The following is a 20494-nucleotide window of genomic DNA, read 5'->3' as shown; positions in this document are numbered from 1 at the left end:
AGTGCGTTTGCCACGCTGGAGGAGGAGGCCTGCACTGAGCTCGTCCCATATCTCAGCTACATCCTGGACACGCTGGTCTTTGCGTTTGGGAAGTACCAACACAAGAACCTGCTGATTCTGTACGATGCCATTGGCACACTCGCTGACTCCGTGGGACATCACCTCAATCAACCGGTGGGCAGCAGTCGCCCGCCATCTTTATATAGGGAAGGGGGAGGGGGCAGTGCAGAGATTTCACACTCGCCCCCTTGGCCCCTCGCCACTCGGCCCCCCTTGGCCTCTTGCCCACCCTCCCTATCTCTTTGTCTCTGTCACTCATGGGGAGCAATTCATTCACCAAGAACCTGAAGCTACAGCAATGTGGCATGCAGGGGCTGGGTTCCTCTGGGCACTGTACAGCGGTCAGCTGTTAAACCTGCCAACATGGCAACAAAGGCCTTTTACTGGGCTCCGTGTCCTGAGCCTCTGCCCTACCTCCCATTCGGCTCGGTGTTGTCGCTCAGTATCAGTTTGAGCTTGAACTTTAACTTTTTTGTGTCTGTATCTTTAAAATAATAATCAGCTGTAGTATGCTTTCCGATTGTTCCCAGCCCTAGAATCTGATCAGTGGGGCGGGGTGTGGGAGCCGCTTTCATTGTTTGAGTGGCTGCTGCAGTGTCACACTGTGTTGGAGGGGCTGCAATATTCAGCTTCCAGCTCACGTTAATGGCAGAATGTCCCACTCTGTACCCACAGGAATACATCCAGAAACTAATGCCTCCCCTCATTCAGAAATGGAATGAGCTGAAGGATGAAGATAAGGATCTCTTCCCTCTGTTGGAGGTGAGTGAGCACTGGGCTGTGGGGTGGGCATGGCACAGAATGGGTGGAGATTGGCTGTGGATTTTGTCTCTGCACCCCCACTCACCCACAAACGCCCGACCTTTGAGTTCATGGAATAGAATCATACAACGTTACAGTACAGGAGGCTATTCGGCCCATCGTGCCTGTGCTGGCTCTTGGACACAACTCTGCACCAATCCATTCCCTCTGCTCTTATCCTGGAGCCTTTAAAAACCTTTGGTTGAATATTTACCCCCCTCCCTTTTGAAGGTTGGATTCTGCTGACACACATTCTCCCGATCCCTCCCTTCGTTTTCCTGTTGATTCCATGTAGACAGTAGTCGTGTGCCCCAACATTACCTCATCGAAACTGCTCTGATGTTGAAGATCTAAGGTTACCTGCCCAGGGTCGGGTGTCCACACGATAAACAGGACAGAGAAGCACAGGGAAGGATGGTACCAGAACTGCGAGATTACAGCCATCGGTAAAGGTTGCGGCTTTTTTCTTTCGAAAAGCAAAGACTTGGAGAAGTGACCTGATAGCAGTCTTTAAAATGTTGAATAGGTTGGTCACAGAAGATGTGGAGAGAATGTTTCCACTTGTCGGGGAGTCAAAAACTATGGCCCATAAATACAAAGTAGTTACTAATAATCTAGTTGGGAATTCAGGAGAAATCTCTTTACTCAGGATGGTTGGAATGTTCATCTCGCTACCACAGGATGTGGCTCAGGCAAATAACTTAGATGCTTTCAACAGAAAACTAGAGAAATACATGAGAGAAAGGGGAATAGAAAGATGAGGTGAAAAGCTGGCTGGCCCGGGTGGAACCTGTGCTGTGATGAATAGAAATGCAGACATTTGAATACTGAAGAAACTCTGTGGAACTTTTTATTCTGAGCACGTTGCTGTAAAGCGTTTAACTCCATTGTCCACTGTGTAATGGGTGTGGGAGGGTTACTGTGAGGTGTGGAGTGTTCCTGCTCTGTGGCAATGTGAGCTGGTGCCACCGCTCTGCCCCTGCTGGAACAATACTGTGCATTGTAGGCGTGGTTGCCCCAGTGACCTTTGTCATTGACCTCTAGTTTGCAATTCCGATACTCATATTGTTCCTTACTCTTCTGCAGTGTCTCTCGTCAGTGGCCACTGCCCTTCAGAGTGGCTTCCTCCCTTACTGTGAGCCCGTCTATCAGCGCTGTGTCACGCTCGTGCAGAAAACACTCGCCCAGGCTATGGTAAGGTCTTTTTACTGGTATTTGAATCAGAAAGCGCACTATTTGTAAAGTTTGGTTGTGGGAGCTTTCTCTGCTCTTCCTCATCTAAAACTAGCTGCACAGATTATTTAGTGTTTTTATCCCTGCAGAGTACATGCTGTCTGTAGCTGTGTGCAGTGGGTGAGTTAGTGTGTGCTGGGATGGTGGTCCAAATCTCCCTGCTCTCATTTGCAGCCTCCACAGGTTTTAATGAGGATTGTTCAATCGCTGTTTAATCTGCGGTAGACCTGAAATACAGGTGGGGATGGTGTTTGGAGAATGTTTGGCTTTACTAATGACCCCTGAGCCGGGCAGGGGCTGCCCCTGGGCGGGACCTGTGCTGTGATGAATAGAAACGCAGACATTTGAATACTGAACAAACTCTGTGGAACTTTTTATTCTGAGCACTTTGCTGTGAACTGTTGACTGTGTATAAGTGGGTGTGGGAAGGTTACTGTGAGGTGTGGAGTTTTCCTGCTCTGTGGCAATGTGAGCTGGTGCCACCAATCTGCCCCTGCTGGAACAATACTGTTCACTGGCTGCATATGGGGACAGTGTGCATTGAGCACCCCCCCCCCCACACACACACACCAGCTGATGGTCACCCCTTGTGTGTGAAGCACTGACTCCGTGATGTGCTCTGCAGCATTGTAGACTAATTGTTTGCCACCCATGTATTCTTGCTGTGGGTAATTTCAGATGTACAACACACAGCCGGATCAGTACGAGGCTCCAGACAAGGACTTCATGATCGTAGCGCTGGATCTGCTGAGCGGCCTGGCAGAGGGGCTGGGCGGCCATGTGGAGCAGCTGGTGGCTCGAAGCAACATCATGACCCTTCTCTTCCAGTGTATGCAGGTGAGCGAGAGAGAAAACTTACATTTACATTGCTATTTTCTACAGGATCTTTCGTCACCGCAGGATGTGTACTTACTGTTGTAATGTAGAAAACAGCAACAATTTGCACACAGTAATGTCCCACAATGAGGGAGTGGCCAGGACATCGGCAGAACTCGACTCTTCCAATACCCCCCCTCCCGGCAGTGCGGCGCTCCCTCGGCACCGCCCCGGTTATGTACTCAAGTGGTGCTTGAACCCACCAGCTTCTGACTGCAATGCGAGTGCGGCAGTCAGGGCCCCTTTGAGTAAAGGGGTAGAGCTGATGTTGAAGGTGGTTCTCTGAGCCCGGACTGGGAGAGGGGAGGATGTGAATTGGACACGCCGGGGGTGGGGGGAGAAAGAGAGAGGTGAGACGTGTGATTAGGCTGTGACCGAGGGAGGGGGAAGAGAGGTGGAGTGGGTGAGCGGGAGTGAAGGGGGGATGGGGAAGTGTCCCAGTGGGTTGATGCAATGGTGCTTTGATCCATCATGTTTTGGGCTATCTGTGACCTGTGCTGTCTTCTCTCTCCAGGACACGATGCCTGAAGTTCGGCAGAGCTCGTTTGCACTTTTGGGTGATCTCACCAAAGCCTGTTTCCAGCATGTTAAACCATGTATAGGTAAGTGCAGTGGCACCGGGCACCCAGGGCCTCGGTTACCTCGCTGTATTGGATCATCCCTGTCTCCTCGCCCTGTGACGGGGGAGCACTATCCTCTGGAAGTGATGGATAACGTATTGCTGACCCCTGATGGTTTATATATTCATACTGTCTGATCCGGAGTTCCTTCGATATTGTTTAGCCTCGGACACCAGCACCTCCTCCCGCCCCCCCCGCCCAGACTGGCAGCCAGCTGGTTTGAGGGCGGTAGGAATGGCTGCCCCTCTGGCAGCACCAAGATGTCCCTCTGCCGAGGTGCTGTTTAAATCTGACTCCTTGTGCCTCTGAGAATCCAGGCTCGGAACCAGCTGGACCTCCCATCTCCAGGTTCCCAGTGATCTCGGTGGGGGGTGGAGAGGGTGCAGCTTTGTAAAGTGGGGTCAGTCTGGAGTGTTTCCCTGTTGTTGCTGGATTTATGTGCCGCTGTTTTTAACTCCGATTTCCTGTTGCCTCTCTCCCCCTGCCCTTGCCTCCCTCCCTCCCCCTGCCCTCGTCTCACAGCTGAGTTTATGCCAATCTTGGGAACCAACCTGAATCCGGAGTTTATTTCTGTGTGCAACAACGCCACCTGGGCGATCGGGGAGATCTGCATGCAGATGGGTGAGTTGTTGCTTCGGTGATGTCTGATTGAAAGGAGTGATGGAGCAGGACCTCTGGAGGCGCTGACTGAATCTTTGGACTATTGTCCTCCATCACAAAGTGCCTATGATGAGAGATCACTCCATGGTCCAGTGAGAACAGGTGCTCGTGGTACTGAGCCACCTGGAGCCCCCAGCTACTGCCCCTGCTCCGTGCTGTGTGGCTAACCTCACTGGGGCTACAATTGGCCTATCCACCCTTGGACTTCACATGCAAGCTCGTTCTTTGGACTGGGAAGTGGCTCCTGATCCCTACCCAGTGACAGGGTGCATGTAAATACATGAGCGGATTGGGCTTGTACTTGATCTCAGCCACATCTCACTGATGGGAAGTGTCTGGGCTCGTGTGAATAATGGCAACTGGATGAGATAATCATACCCTGGAATGGACACATGGCAATGTAATAACCCCTGACCCAGGAAGGAGTCAGATGGTGGTGCTGTGTGGGACCTGTAAGAATAGCTGTGATAATGGAAATTTTAAGTTGCTCATCGATGTGAGAGAGAAATAGCAGCACGAGTCAAGAATAGATTTACTGTGCATTCTAAAGCAGCAAGTCTTCAACACAACATGGCAGTAGTGACATTCAGTTGAAGTATAGTTAATGAATTCACCGTCGGAGGGAGGAGCACAACAAACAAAGGGTTTGAACTCAAATAAGACTTAATCTTGAAGGGATTAGAAGAAATGTTTGATAACGCTCCTGTGAAATGCCTTGGAGTGTTTTATTATGTTAAAGGTGCTATATAAATGAAAGTTGTTGTTGAATTAGTCAGAATAATGTTGGGGAATTGTTGACGAAACAGTAGAGGTGAAATCTGAATACTAATATCCTGCCCTCTGACAGGTGCGGAGATGCAACCCTATGTCTCTCTGGTTGTGAATAACTTGGTGGAGATCATCAACCGACCAAACACTCCCAAGACTCTGCTCGAGAACACCGGTAAGATACAAACTGATATACACGCCCCAGGAGTACTGGCTCAGAGCACGGACTGATATACACGTCCCAGGAGTACTGGCTCAGAGCACGGACTGATATACACGCCCCAGGAGTACTGGCTCAGAGCACGGACTGATATACATGCCCCAGGAGTACTGGCTCAGAGCACGGACTGATATACACGCCCCAGGAGTACTGGCTCAGAGCACGGACTGATGTACACGTCCCGGGGGTACTGGCTCAGAGCACGGACTGATATACATGCCCCAGGAGTACTGGCTCAGAGCACGGACTGATATACACGCCCCAGGAGTACTGGCTCAGAGCACGGACTGATGTACACGTCCCGGGGGTACTGGCTCAGAGCACGGACTGATATACATGCCCCAGGAGTACTGGCTCAGAGCACGGACTGATATACACGCCCCAGGAGTACTGGCTCAGAGCACGGACTGATATACACGCCCCAGGAGTACTGGCTCAGAGCACGGACTGATATACACGCCCCAGGAGTACTGGCTCAGAGCACGGACTGATATACACGCCCCAGGAGTACTGGCTCAGAGCAGACTGATATACATGCCCCGGGGTACTGGCTCAGAGTACATAGAAACATAGAAAATAAGTGCAGGAGTAGGCCATTCGGCCCTTTGAGCCTGCACCACCATTCAATAAGATCATGGCTGATCATTCCCTCAGTACCCCTTTCCTGCTTTCTCTCCATACCCCTTGATCCCTCTAGCCGTAAGGGCCATATCTAACTCCCTATTGAATATATCCAATGAACTGGCATCAACAACACTCTGCGGTAGGGAATTCCACAGGTTAACAACTCTGAAGAAGTTTCTCCTCATCTCAGTCCTAAATGGCCTACCCCTTATCCTTAGACGATGTCCCCTGGTTCTGGACTTCCCCATCATCAGGAACATTCTTCCCGCATCTAACCTGTCCAGTCCTGTCAGAATCTTGTAAGTTTCTATGAGATCCCCTCTCATCCTTCTAAACTCCAGTGTATAAAGGCCCAGTTGATCCAGTCTCTCATATGTCAGTCCCGCCATCCCGGGAATCAGTCTGGTGAACCTTTGCTGCACTCCCTCAATAGCAAGAACGTCCTTCCTCAGATTAGGAGACCAAAACTGAACACAATATTCCAGGTGAGGCCTCACCAAGGCCCTGTACAACTGCAGTAAGACCTCCCTGCTCCTATACTCAAATCCCCTCGCTATGAAGGCCAACATACCATTTGCCGCCTTCACCGCCTGCTGTACCTGCATGCCAACTTTCAATGACTGATGTACCATGACACCCAGGTCTCGTTGCACCTCCCCTTTTCCTAATCTGCTGCCATTCAGATATTCTGCCTTTGTGTTTTTACCACCAAAGTGGATAACCTCACATTTATCCACATTATACTGCATCTGCCATGCATTTGCCCACTCACCTAACCTGTTCAAATCACCCTGCAGCCTCTTAGCATCCTCCTCACACCGCCACCCAGCTTAGTGTCATCTGCAAACTTGGAGATATTACACTCAATTCCTTCGTCTAAATCATTAATGTATATTGTAAATAGCTGGGGTCCCAGCATGCTCCCGGGGTACTGGCTCAGAGCTCAAGGTGAGCACATGTATTCCCAAAACTGTTCATTGCGGGATTCTCATTTATAAATCACTTCCTGATTTATGCAGCACAGTGGCACAAACCTGTGTGTGTTGGGAATGTTTCTAGTGTTGGATTGATTGCACTGATATCTAATAATGAACTGTCCGTCTCCCGCTTCTGGGCCCCCGGCCTGTTCTTGGGGGCTCCTCCCCCAGCTTTTGGCCCCTGCTCGCGCCGTGACTGAGAATACCAGGTGAATCCCACAGTGCAGGACACCAGCAAGGTTATCGAATGAGACTGGCACCTTGCAACACTGCCGTGATGATTAGAAGTTGCAGACATTTGAATCCTGAACTGAAGAATGTTGAACTTTTCTATTCTGAGCGTTGTTAACGTTGGGGGCAGCTGTAACTGGTGGAGGTGGTGCTGTTGTTACTTTCTCTGTCTCTTCTCTCCACAGCTATAACCATCGGCCGACTAGGTTACGTGTGTCCCCAGGAAGTTGCACCCATGCTACAGCAGTTCATCAGGCCATGGTGAGTGTTTTATTCCCTTTTCCTTCCCTCCTCCCTGTGTGGCTGTGGGCATTTGGAAAGCAGTGACAGGATCGGTCCAAGTCAGCATGGATTTATGAAAGGGAAATCATGCTTGACAAATCTTCTGGAATTTTTTGAGGATGTAACTGGTAGAGTGGACAAGGGAGAACCAGTGGATGTGGTGTATTTGGACTTTCAAAAGGCTTTTGACAAGGTCCCACACAAGAGATTGGTGTACTAAATCAAAGCACATGGTATTGGGGGTAATGTACTGACGTGGATAGAGAACTGGTTGGCAGACAGGAAGCAGAGAGTTGGGATAAATGGGTTCTTTTCGGAATGGGAGGCAGTGACTCGTGGAGTGCCGCAGGGCTCAGTGCTGGGACCCCTGCTCTTTACAATATACATTAACGATTTGAATGAATGAATTGAATGTACTATCTCCAAGTTTGCAGATGACACTAAACAGGGTGACAGTGTGAACTGCGAGGAGGATGCTAGGAGACTGCAGGGTGATTTGGACAGGTTAGGTGAGTGGGCAAATGCATGGCAGATGCAGTATAATGTGGATAAATGTGAGGTTATCCACTTTGGTGGTAAAAACACAAAGGCAGAATATTATCTGAATGGTGGCAGATTAGGAAAAGGGGAGATGCAACGAGACCTGGGTGTCATGGTACATCAGTCATTGAAAGTTGGCATGCAGGTACAGCAGGCGGTGAAGAAGGCAAATGGTATGTTGACCTTCATAGCGAGGGGATTTGAGTATAGGAGCAGGGAGGTCTTACTGCAGTTGTACAGGGCCTTGGTGAAGCCTCACCTGGAATATTGTGTTCAGTTTTGGTCTCCTAATCTGAGGAAGGATGTTCTTGCTATTGAGGGAGTGCAGGGAAGGTTCACCAGACTGATTCCCGGGATGGCTGGGCTGACATATGAGGAAAGACTGGATCAACTGGGCCTTTATACACTGGAGTTGAGAAGGATGAGAGGGGATCTCATAGAAACGTATAAGATTTTGACAGGACGGGACAGGTTAGACAGGAAGAATGTTCCCGATGTTGGGGAAGTCCAGAACCAGGGGACACAGTCTAAGGATAAGGTGTAGGCCATTTAGGACTGAGATGAGGAGAAACATCTTCACTCAGAGAGTGGTGAACCTGTGGAATTCCCTAGCGCAGAGAGTTGTTGATGCCAGTTCATTGGATATATTCAAAAGGGAGTTAGATATGGCCCTTACGGCTAAAGGGATCACGGGGTATGGAGAGAAAGCAGGAAAGGGGTACTGAGGGAATGATCAGCTGTGATCTTATTGAATGGTGGTGCAGGCTTGAAGGGCCGAATGGCCTACTCCTGCACCTATTTTCTATGTTTCTATTCAGTGTGTGTAGCCTAGAGCTGAGGGATGGGCTCTCTAACCTCCGGCCTGGCACGTGAAGTGCCCACACTGATTCCCAGCCATGTTGCTTTCAGACTCCGACAGTGTGCCTTGTAATTCACAGGTGCACGTCCTTGAGGAATATCCGTGATAACGAAGAGAAAGATTCTGCATTCCGTGGGATCTGTATGATGATTGGAGTGAATCCCGGGGGTGTGGTGCAGGTAAGGAAATACTCTGCTGCCTGGTGTGTGACTGGGCCGCCCTGGGTCTGTGCTGCATGTGCTGATCATAGCCTGGGGAACCCTGGGTTAAAGAGGAGTGCGCAGCCGGGGTACCTGCTCCTGATCACAGGATTGGGCAACTGCGATGGCCCATGTGATGAAATATCTTGCTGCCACTCACTGGGCTCACCTGAGGTAACAGTGGGCACCCGGTGACTGCCAGGACTCGGCACAGACCCGTGGGGAGAGGCAGGGTAGTTTTGGGGTGACCAAGTTCCACAATTCCAGGCATTCTCCACCGGGTTAATGCGAAATGTGCGTCCTGTGGTGTCTGGTTTAAGCAGCCTCTGTGTGGGTGAGCCTTGTATGTCCAGTGCACGGAGGGAAAGCTGTCGGTGTGCAAGGTAACAGATTAAAACTAACCCTATCTTTCTTGTAGGACTTCATCTTCTTCTGTGATGCTGTTGCTTCATGGGTGAGCCCAAAGGATGACCTGCGGGACATGTTTTACAAGGTGGGTGCTCGTTCCGGGGACTTTGTCCACTCCTCTCCCTGCGCCCCCCAAACTCTGGGACACCCCCCAATCCTGGGACCGCCCCCACCCCCCAAAAGCCCTCCTGGGACCTCCTGCGGCTCCCCCCCCCCCCCCGCCCCCAAACACAGGGCCTGGATCCAGACTGACAGTGATCAGAGGCACCAAGGTCAGCTAAAGTGCCCCCTGCTGCTCTGGCTGAGCACAGCTCACTCGGCACAGACCCAGGGTCAAACCTGGGCCCTTGTAGTGTGTGTGTTTCACTGCCACACTGAGGGATGCATTTACCCCTGCCTCGACATTTGTACTTTCCACTACAGTTAAAGCCAAGGGAATATTTATCTATGATGGTTCTTGTCTTGTCTTGCTTGCATTATTACCAAAAAAGCTCATGGTGGAAGATGAACTTTGAGAGACCTGTTCTTCGGTACATTACGATCTACATTTGACACTGTCTTGCAGATCCTACATGGGTTCAAGGAGCAGGTTGGTGAGGAGAACTGGCAGCAATTTTCGGAACAGTTCCCACCACTTCTCAAGGAGCGGCTGTCTGCGTTCTATGGCGTATAGCTGAAATTAAGGGACACAATGTCAGGTAAGCATCCTGTGCCAGGAGCCAAGGCAGGCAGGGTCGGGTCCGGCCGAGTATTCGGTTGATAGGTGGGGATCTTGCTGTGAGATTTGTAGGGGGAAGCTTTCCCGCCTCGTGCTGTCTAATTCCTGTTCGCTGGCTTTGAGCTGCGGGGGGCAGAGAGGATTTGAAATAGAATGAGGTCGGGCAGTCCTTGTCCCCTTCTCACATCCCGCAGAAAGAAATCCTGGTACCTGGCACTGGTCTGTCCTGGCCGATCGTGTACTGGCACGGATTCGGGGTCGGGTGGCAGCTATTGTGCAGCTTAATTGCGGGATTTGAAGCTGATTGATTGACCATTAGGGTCCTTATGACTTATTTTATTTAGAATACTAATTTCTGACATGCTGTGGATAAATACTAAAGTCTGTTTCTCTTTCTCTTGTCAGGTTTCTGTTGCTGGGAGGGCTACTGGGAAATCATCCACATCTAGGAGTTGCACTGCCCTGTCAATGGGGGGTTAGGGTGGAGTTGGTGGGACTAAAAACACGCCCCCTTTCTCCGAAAATATCGGGGGAAAAACAGCCTCTAAACCAGAGCAAACTGGATTAATTAGGCAGAAAGATCTTGTAGGCCTTCTCTGAAGAGGCAGTCTGCCACTACACGGGACAATCCAAAGATCCCAAGGGTCAAATCTCTCAGTTGGACAACTCGGGAGGGGGCAAAAAGTGTGGGAAATTTAGGAAAAAAAATTAAAATATAGGCAAGCTTAGTGAAGAATTCCAAAAGATTAATAAAATTGGCTAGGTTTGAATGGCCTTGTCCAGCTAAATCTGGGACAACACAAGTCTGCTGCTTGTGCCGTGGTTTAAGAGTAGAAGTTTTTAAAATTAAAAAAAACTTTTTTTTAACACATTAAAACTAGAAAGCATACCGAGCTTTGTATCGTCGCATAGATACGCCAGCAGTCATCAAAAAAAAGAGTCACTGTTTAAAGCTAGACTGCATGGTGGTGCGCTGTAATAGTCTAGTGATCTCTGAATAGAACGTAATGAATCGTAATGTGTGTATGTAGATCAAGGCTTCACTATCTTTTCCGATGGGTTGTAACGGATCGTTCCCGTGTGGAGTGACACTTGGCCTTGTGCTCCCTGGAGAGGCCGGACGTGGGGGGAGGGGGAGAGATGGTCGTAGACCGGAATAAAAGCCTGTACCGTGATACTGTAGCGAAGCATGTCTGTACCGTCATGCTCTGCCGATGCCCTGTTAAACTGAAGTGTTCGGGTTTGTTCCTAATTACTTTCTGTGATAATGTGCTGCTGCATCCTCTTGTCTTCATATTGTTTTAAAACAAAAAAGTGTAAATTGAAGTGTTCACAAAGAGAAAAACACAAACCTTTTTTTAAAAAAAAAAGCCTCTTGGTTGCATCGGTGACACCTTTTTAGATGTTGGATAGTTGGCTCCACGTTCCTGGACTGAACAATTTGACCCAAGCGTGTCGGAGGAGACTGCCCTTTGGTTGCTGGGCAGACTAGGAACTGACTGAGCTGTAGCTGCTGCATTGTAGGAGGGCCCGGGGGCGGGGAGGGGGAGCACCAGTGTCGGAGTCGCTCATGAGGACGCTGTGCCCTGCGAGCGTGCATATTTACTGTGCCATCGCTTTTTCTCAGTGCACTGCCTGGGATTTTATGTTCCCAGCTTGGACCCTTCCAATTAGAATTTTTGACCATTTGTTTCCAATTCTGACGAATGGTTGGTGTCAAATGCATTGATTTCACGTTGGAAGTGTCTGCTTGTGCTTTTTAAAACTTGCTGCCACCAGAATGGTTCAGATAGCTTCATTTTTGTTTCCTGCTATTTTGATCATCCTTGTGGCAACTTCCCTGCTCCGGGACCTGCAGACAGAAGGGCAGGCCCTGTGTCGGGGCAGGCCCTGTGTCGGGGCAGGCCCTGTGTCGGGGCAGGCCCTGTGTCGGGGCAGGCCCTGTGTCGGGGCAGGCCCTGTGTCGGGGCAGGCCCTGTGTCGGGGCAGGCCCTGTGTCGGGGCAGGCCCTGTGTCGGGGCAGGCCCTGTGTCGGGGCAGGCCCTGTGTCGGGGCAGGCCCTGTGTCGGGGCAGGCCCTGTGTCACAGCAGCCCTGACAACCAGTTGGCGAAGACTGGAGCAGGGAGCGGTGATGGCTGGTAGCTGCCAGCAGTGGTTATAGCAACTTACCGTTCACCTTTAACACGCGCGACCTGGCAGCAATGCTGCCTCGTCTCCGTGACCAATGTGAGTGATGATTGAAATCGCTTCCAAACAAATTCACATGCACCTGTGTAATTATTGGAGCAGGATTCTGTGGAGAGGTTTCTGTGCCGTGATTCTTCAACTTTTTAAAAAAATAGGCCATCTCCCCGCCATGTTGGTCATCGCTGATCAATTCAGTGAGGCCTACGGGCTGTCAGTGTCGGGCTTGCTGTTTGTTTGAGCTTTGACAGTCTGTGTGATGTTCAGCTGTAGGAGTGTCACACCTAAGCCCCAGCTTGTCCCTGGCACAGATCTTCATACTGGATCACTGGCTTCGTACGGCCCAGACACTGGATCACTGGCTTCGTATGGCCCAGACATTGGATCACTGGCTTAGTATGGCCCAGGCACTGGATCTCGGACTGAGTCAGCCTGTGTGAATCGTTGCCACTAGTTACACATTCATGGGCCCGTGGGGGATGGGGGTAGCCATTCCTGCCCACCCTATTCTCACCTGGCATCTTTTGCCCTCGCTCATAGGAAATGTTTAGAAAATTCTTTTTAACTGTTTTTAACAATTGAGTGAGAAATTCTAGTGACGCAAGGATTAAAATGGATGGTCTGTTTTGGCTATATCCTGAGTGTCTCTTGCATCCATCACTGCGTTGGGAGGAATGGTGAGAATCTCTGAACTTTGTTCCTGTGCTGATCTCTCAAGCTGGGGGTGTTGGATGTGGTCTCTAACCCGTTGGGTTCCAGTGCAGTTTTTAGTGGGCTGAGAACGCTGGCCTGAGATGTAAGTGAGGGGTGCCTGGCTCACCGGCTGATGTGGGGCATTTCCACAAGTGCACATAGGCCTTGGGTCAGGTAACAGATCGCGTTGAACCTTCAGTGTTGTGGGGTGGTCGACAGGATGGGTTTGTTCCCAGTCACAGCTGTTAGCAGATGTTATGAGCAGGAATACTGGGCCAGTGACCACTGCTGGTGCTGGGCCAGTGACCACTGCTGGTGCTGGGCCAGTGACCACTGCTGGTGCTGGGCCAGTGACCACTGCTGGTGCTGGGCCAGTGACCACTGCTGGTGCTGGGCCAGTGACCACTGCTGGTGCTGGGCCAGTGACCACTGCTGGTGCTGGGCCAGTGACCACTGCTGGTGCTGGGCCAGTGACCACTGCTGGTGCTGGGCCAGTGACCACTGCTGGTGCTGGGCCAGTGACCACTGCTGGTGCTGGGCCAGTGACCACTGCTGGTGCTGGGCCAGTGACCACTGCTGGTGCTGGGCCAGTGACCACTGCTGGTGCTCAGCCAGTCCCAATGCTTGCTCACTAACTGGGAGAGTTTTCGGCTTTTTTTTTTGCCCATCTGCCCCTAAAAGTGGGGATTTCATTCCTTTTTTGTTTATTTCTAACCTCGGGACCTCAGACTCATTTATTTTCGGTTACCACCTCCATGGGTTTGAACTTTCTGCAAACATTCCCAGAAATAACACCACCTTCCCCTTAACATGATGTTTCTCAGATGCTTTTGTGTGGCACAGCCAATGCCACCTGACACTGCCCGTGATGGAATCTGTACCATTGCTACCAGACTGGTGACAGGGGCCCACCGGGCATTGACCGGGATTTTATAGCCAGCTGATGGGTGTGGAATTCCCTGTGAAATGGCCCCAAAGCTTTATCATTTGTGAACCGTCACCAAGGGTGGGAAGGTATCCTTGTTTTGTGTGGCCTGATGAGTCCTGTGCTTGGAGTTGCTGCCAGTAGATTGTGTGTTCGTGTGTTTTAATTTATTAATGTTTGTGTTTAGCCGATGGCGGTTGCTCCTCACAGCAGCGGCACATGGGTGAGAGTGAGGATTGGAGGTGATTGAGCCTGTTTGAGGGTTCATGCTGCTCCTTTGCCCCGTCCCCTGGATGCCCCCAGAAGGTTGGCTTTATATGGGGACTGTCTGACTGAGCTTGCAGACTGAATGTTGCATGCTGAATGTGGTGCGTACCTTCCTAGACCCTGAATATCATTCGTAAAAGTAAACTACAGTGTATCTTTGTCATGCTGATGTAATCAAAATGTAGCAGGAAGCGGGATGGGAGGCACGGATATCGGGCTGCTTTGTTTTAACCGAGTGACTGAGGTCTTGGTATATTTTGCCTCTATCTCTACTCACTGCCATTTCCATGAGAGAGGGAGCACCCGAAAAAAATCGAACCCCTTTACCAGGGGCTCGTTGGCTGAAAGGTATCTTTCAATTGTTTGTGTACCACAAGCAGTTGGAACTGGGGCAAAGCCAAAGTGGGATTCCCCATCCCTTGGGTCGGGGGGGGGCTCATCTGGAAACAACTAGCCTTTTACGGGGCTGTCTGGGATATGTTTACTTGCAACAAAATTCCATTGTACCATTAACTTTTTATATCTTTAAAAAAAAAAAGTGGGGGGAAGGTGGGGAGTGGGGGAAGGTGGGGGGGTTGTTGGGGGGGGGGGGGGGGTTGTTGGGGGGGGGAGGAGGGGGGGGTGTGGGGAGCGGGTGAGGGGGGGGTGGGGAGCGGGTGAGGGGGGGGGGTGGGGAGGACCAGTTGGAAAAACCTTGCAGGGATTTGAATTCTGGGTCCTCTCCCTCTACAGCTCCAAGTCGAGCAGCAGAACTTGCTGCATTCTGCTTCCTGGCCATGCGGAGTCCTGGTCTGATCAACGCAACTGTTCTGGGAGCTCGGGCATTGGTTCTGATTGTTTGAAAGGGCAGGGGGGTGGTCTGGAATTTCTGTGCACCTCCCAGTCTCACTGGCTCTGGCCCCAGGTCCCAGTGGTCCTGTCACAAATGGTGGACCCCATGTGTAGCGTTGGTGCTGAGTGGAGGATTGGAGGGGCGCATTCGTTGGCCTTGTGCCTGTGGGCTCTTCCTTGCCGAGGACCACTTTGTACTACAGGAAGTGGTGAGTGCCAGTGCCTAGGGTCACTGCATGCAGTGGTAACTTTATCACCAACAATAGCAGTGACTTATAAAAGATGGTTTAATTTGATTTTTTTATTCTGTCAGTAGTAAATTGAAGTTCTCAGTTTAAACAGACAGCAGAAAATTAATCGTATTCAACTGTTGCCTGTTTTTAACAGCCCTGACTAGGAGGAGTATTTTTGTGTTTTGAGTTTACAGAATGGATTGTATGGAGGAGTAAACTGTCTTTAAACTGTGAAAGTTGGTTTGGGCAAAGGGAGTATCTGAGAATGGGCCACAGCCTCGCCCGCTGCTTGTCACCATGCCCTGCCTCCCGCTCGCTCTTACCTCCATCTGCATTCAGGAGCAAACGCCCAGTGCCTGCTCTGGACCTCGCTGCTGCTATGGCAACCCAACTTCCTGAGAAAATCCAAGCGGGAGCTTTGTTCAAACACACGACTCCCTCACTAAATCTGTTTCTAGTCTGTCCTGGGGAGCTGCCAACTGGTCGTTGGGTGCAGCATCAGGCGACGCCGTTCTGTGTTTGGGGAGAGAGCGAGGCCAGAACAAAACGATTTTGGGCCCCGAGCGCCGCAGGTGTGCCGTTCTGTCGGGGGGGGAATTGAATGGGTGGGGGGAAAGGTGGTCATCACATTGGTCAGTTACTGGGGTGGGGGAGGGGGGGAATCACTGCATTGGGTGGGTGCAGGGTGGGTGATCACTGCATTGGGTGGGTGCTGGATGGGTGATCACTGCATTGGGTGGGTGCTGGGTGGGTGATCACTGCATTGGGTGGGTGCTGGGTGGGTGATCACTGCATTGGGTGGGTGGGGGAGGTTGAGCGGGGGTTTGACCACATGGGGGGAGGGGGGGTTTGACCACATGGGGGGAGGGGGGGGTTGAGCGGGGGTTTGACCACATGGGGGGAGGGGGGTTTGACCACATGGGGGGAGGGGGGGGTTGAGCGGGGGTTTGACCACATGGGGGGAGGGGGGTTTGACCACATGGGGGGAGGGGGGTTTGACCACATGGGGGGAGGGGGGGGGTTGAGCGGGGGTTTGACCACATGGGGGGAGGGGGGTTTGACCACATGGGGGGAGGGGGGTTTGACCACATGGGGGGAGGGGGGTTTGACCACATGGGGGGAGGGGGGGTTTGAGCGGGGGTTTGACCACATGGGGCGGGTGCTGAGCCTGCTGTATAGTTTGGGATGTTGTGTTTCTCAGCTGCTCTCATTGCCGAACTTTTGTTTATGACTCTCTGAACTATCCCACCCCTCCCTCCCGGAGCTCATGTACCAGTGTTGTGCTGTCCCCTTTTACTTTGAGTTGTATATTTGTAAATGTGCGCTGTGTTTCCTGTAATTCGATCAGTGTAATGCCGGCCGCTTGCACCTTTGCCCAACTGAGATTTTTTTCTCATTTTTATGTATAAATTTGTTTTTCTTTTATTTCTTTTTTCTTACGGACTAAAATCGGTTTCTCGTGACTCTAGTTTGCCTCTGTCTTGTGTTTTTTCTTATTCCTATTGTATTGTTTTTGAAGAATAATTATATCTCTATGTGGCTTGGTGTCCAATCTTTCTATATGCCCAGGGTTCAGCTGCATTGACCATGGAGAGGTCTGTGGTGGGGGCCACATACCAGTCTGTGCCTGCAGGTTGTATCTTGTGAGAAGCTGAATGGCAGAGACACTGGTCGGGACCAGGGGGTAGTAGAGTAGCATTGTATCTCTCCGACCCCTCACCCTGTGCGGCTATTGCCAAGCGACATTGAGGCTTACTAACTATAACCCCTGCTTTTTGTCCTCAGCACCTGTTGATAAGCTGCAGTGATACCTGTACACAGAACCTCTAAACAGGGCCATCCTTAGGGTTCCCAAAGTGATTCACAACCAAAGAACAGCAGGCAGTGTTATCTGGGAAACACTTCTGACCATTTGCACACAATAGATTCCACAACCAGCAAATGCGATCAAAAAGCAAGCAATTAATGTTTTGGTGCTGAGGAAGACGTGACAAACTCCCTACTCTATTCCCATGATGAAATTGGGCCTGCAGCATCAGACCAGTTTAACATCTCATCCAAAAGATGCTCCGTGGGGCGCGAGCCCCCAGACGGCCTCGCTCCGCGGAGAGCGCCAGCAAGTGAACCAAGCTGCCACTCCAGTTTGAAATGTTTTCCGTTCCCAGTAATTGGGGATGATCAGTGGACCTGTGTCAACTGAAAGGGCTGGGCTCTGAGCTATGTGGATTACTGTGTGGTGGCTGTGATTTACAGTCCATGCATTCACTCTATTAATATCCAAGAAATTGAGTACTGAAGTGACTAAATTCAAAACTGTGGGCAATATGTAACCTGTCCGTGCCTGGAACTGTTGGACTGAGTACTGGATGTCCACTGACGATGGCAGCAGCAGAGCTTGGGTTCCTGATCACCCCCACCAATGTTGCCACAGACTTGGAATGGGACTGGAATTTAGTTGATCCAAACATCAAATTCTACTCAATAAATTGCATGGTTTTCTTTCACCCTGTTATAGATGCCAGGCGCCTAAACATTTAGTAACCACTTCCTGTTGCATTGTACTCCAGACCCCACCCTCACCTCCCACAGCGCACTTATCCACACTTCACATGCACAAGTGATTGGGTCATTTATAAAGATGCACAGTAACAGCACAACTTGGCTCAAACACCTTATGCAAGAGATTGGAAAGCTGCAGATGTGCTCTGTGACTGATGTTGAGCATGTTACGCAAGGATCTAGATACACAATGACTGCCCTGACTCTTATCTCCAATAAAACAAGCAAAATGCGACAGAGGCTGGAAGTCAAACAAAAACAAGGTGCAGGTCAGGCAGCGCCTAGAGCGGAAGGTTGGATTAATGTTTCAGCTCAGTAACTAACGAAAGATCATTGACCTGAAACGTTAACCTGACCTCGTCTCCACAGCCGTTGACGGGTCTGAATATTTCCCGTATTTTCTGTTCCTATTTGAGCCTCCGATGTTTGATGGTTTCAGTATGGAGGGTATTGCAGGCACTCTTAGCAGACTGAGTATTGTGATGGTCACTCAGCTGGCTCTGGGTAAAAGGGCGCCTGGTACAGTGCTCAGTCATTTAGACCATGAATAAAGGGCTTGCTTTCAATCCAGAGGGAGTGGGGTTCAGGCTGGGACCTTGAGCTTCGAGAAGGGAAGATCAGCCAGGGTTCCTGTTCACGATCCAGTGCCTCCTGCTGTTGGATCAGGTAGAAGTGGGCACATCTGGCCTTGCTCCACTGCAGAGTAGAAGGTGTCTGTCACTATAGTGTTGATGCTTGCAGGAGATGGGTGGAAGGGTATGTGTTTGCTCTGTTGGGTTAAACACGACGTGGGGCATTTTCTGACAGTCAGCGCTCTGCATTTCCTTTGCGGCAAGGCGTGGTGGATGTCGATAATTAAACTGGGCCTCGTCCTTGTTAGCTGTGACTGCGAGATGGACATTTCTAGAAAAGAGGCCTCTCCTCTCAATAAACAACATCACACTTCGAGGTGTCGGGCTGTGTTTTTTAAAGCTAATGCTTTTAATAAGTTGTCCACTGAATGGAAGGCTATTTCTGACTGATTCTGGAAACAAAGTTGATGAGCGGCTCAGAAGAAGAATTTGTATTTATAAACAATGACATCCCAAAATGCACCAGAGCTACTCAACTACATTTAAAGTGTAGTCTCTGTTGTAATGTAGGGAAACACAGGATCCCACAGTCAAATGGACACACCATCTGCTTTAGTGATATTGGTTGAGGGATAAATATTGGCCAGCACACTGGGCGGGGGGACTCCCCAACTCGTTCAATAGTACCAGGACATCTTTTATGTCAATTTTAGAGTGCAGACAGCCTCAATTTAACATCTCACCCGAAAAACCGCCCCTCCGACAGTGCGGCGCTCCCTCAGCACTGCCCCTCCGTCACTGCGGCGCTCCCTCAGTACTGCCCCTCCGACAGTGCAGCACTCCCTCAGTACTGCCCCTCTGACAGTGCAACACTCCCTCAGTACTGCCCCTCCCACAGTGCGGTGCTCCCTCAGTACTGCCCCTCCGACAGTGCAGCACTCCCTCAGCACTGCCCCTCCGACAGTGCAGCACTCCCTCAGTACTGCCCCTCCGAAAGTCCGGCGCTCCCTCAGCACTGCCCCTCCGACAGTGCAGCACTCCCTCAGCACTGCCCCTCCGACACTGCAGCGCTCCCTCAGTACTGCCCCTCCGACAGTGCAGCACTCCCTCATTACTGAACCTCCGACAGTGCGGCACTCCCTCAGCACTGCCCCTCCGACAGTGCAGCACTCCCTCATTACTGAACCTCCGACAGTGAGGCGCTCCCTCAGTACTGCCCCTCCGACAGTGCGGCGCTCCCTCAGTACTGCCCCTCCGACAGTGCGGCGCTCCCTCAGCACTGCCCCTCCGACACTGCAGCGCTCCCTCAGCACTGCCCCTCCGACAGTGCAGCACTCCCTCATTACTGAACCTCCGACAGTGCGGCGCTCCCTCAGTACTGCCCCTCCGTCACTGCGGCGCTCCCTCAGTACTGCCCCTCCGACAGTGCAGCACTCCCTCAGTACTGCCCCTCCGACAGTGCAGCACTCCCTCAGTACTGCCCCTCCGAAAGTCCGGCGCTCCCTCAGCACTGCCCCTCCGACAGTGCAGCACTCCCTCATTACTGAACCTCCGACAGTGCAGCACTCCCTCATTACTGAACCTCCGACAGTGCGGGGCTCCCTCAGTACTGCCCCTCCGACAGTGCGGCACTCCCTCAGTACTGCCCCTCCGACAGTGCGGCACTCCCTCAGTACTGTCCCTCCGACAGTGTGGCACTCCCTCAGTACCGCCCCTCCGACAGTGTGGCACTCCCTCAGCACTGCCCCTCCGATACCCATGGGCTGAAGTTTGTGGCGCGGGAGGGGCAGTGCTGTCGGGGAGATGTTGCCCGGTGAGGGGCCATTGTCCGGTTGTGTGGATGAAATGCGGCTGGCCCTGATGCCGGCAGCCTGGCCGGACAATCTGACCGACGCTGGGGGCAGCGGTGAAGAGCAGCGGGAGAGGCCGGGCCCGGACACCAAGGTCCCCGGCTGGAGGCGCCGTAACCCTGGGCAACGCCTTGCCCCGCCCCTGCCAGCTCCAAGTGGTCGATGCTCCAATCAGGTTCCGGGGGCGGGGCTGCATTGCCCTCATGTAACGGGTCGCTTAACGTCAGGGGGGATGACGTAATAAGGTGGCGCCGCTGGCCGTCCTGTCAGGTGATGTTTGTGACGTACCGCGAGCGCGCCGG

The 20494-nt window shown here is 51.5% G+C and overlaps 1 protein-coding gene and 1 non-coding gene across 4 annotated transcripts in view; both read left to right on the top strand.

Annotated features, from left to right (window-relative positions):
* Positions 1–14695, top strand: part of LOC139254640 (transportin-2) — a 48791-nt gene extending 34096 nt beyond the window's left edge. For 2 of the 3 annotated variants that reach the window (XM_070873757.1, XM_070873758.1), the window contains exons 13-24: positions 3–174; positions 736–822; positions 1948–2055; positions 2773–2931; positions 3485–3572; positions 4113–4211; positions 5098–5193; positions 7256–7331; positions 8831–8930; positions 9370–9444; positions 9925–10057; positions 10483–14695. In XM_070873757.1, coding sequence (XP_070729858.1) covers positions 3–174; positions 736–822; positions 1948–2055; positions 2773–2931; positions 3485–3572; positions 4113–4211; positions 5098–5193; positions 7256–7331; positions 8831–8930; positions 9370–9444; positions 9925–10032 — 1168 coding nt within the window. In that variant the 3' untranslated portion in view covers positions 10033–10057; positions 10483–14695. The remainder of the gene's footprint in view (positions 1–2; positions 175–735; positions 823–1947; positions 2056–2772; positions 2932–3484; positions 3573–4112; positions 4212–5097; positions 5194–7255; positions 7332–8830; positions 8931–9369; positions 9445–9924; positions 10058–10482) is intronic. The other variant, XM_070873760.1, reaches the window with a different exon arrangement.
* Positions 3668–3732, top strand: LOC139254644 (small nucleolar RNA SNORD41). Its single transcript, XR_011592032.1, has one exon. It is a non-coding gene; the product is annotated as a small nucleolar RNA SNORD41 (small nucleolar RNA).
* Positions 14696–20494: the final 5799 nt, after the last annotated feature.

Source organism: Pristiophorus japonicus, unplaced genomic scaffold (assembly GCF_044704955.1).
Source record: "Pristiophorus japonicus isolate sPriJap1 unplaced genomic scaffold, sPriJap1.hap1 HAP1_SCAFFOLD_563, whole genome shotgun sequence".
Lineage (NCBI taxonomy): Eukaryota > Metazoa > Chordata > Chondrichthyes > Pristiophoridae > Pristiophorus > Pristiophorus japonicus.
The sequence above is the reverse complement of the archived record's forward strand: the minus strand, read 5'-3'. Positions and strand labels throughout refer to the sequence as shown.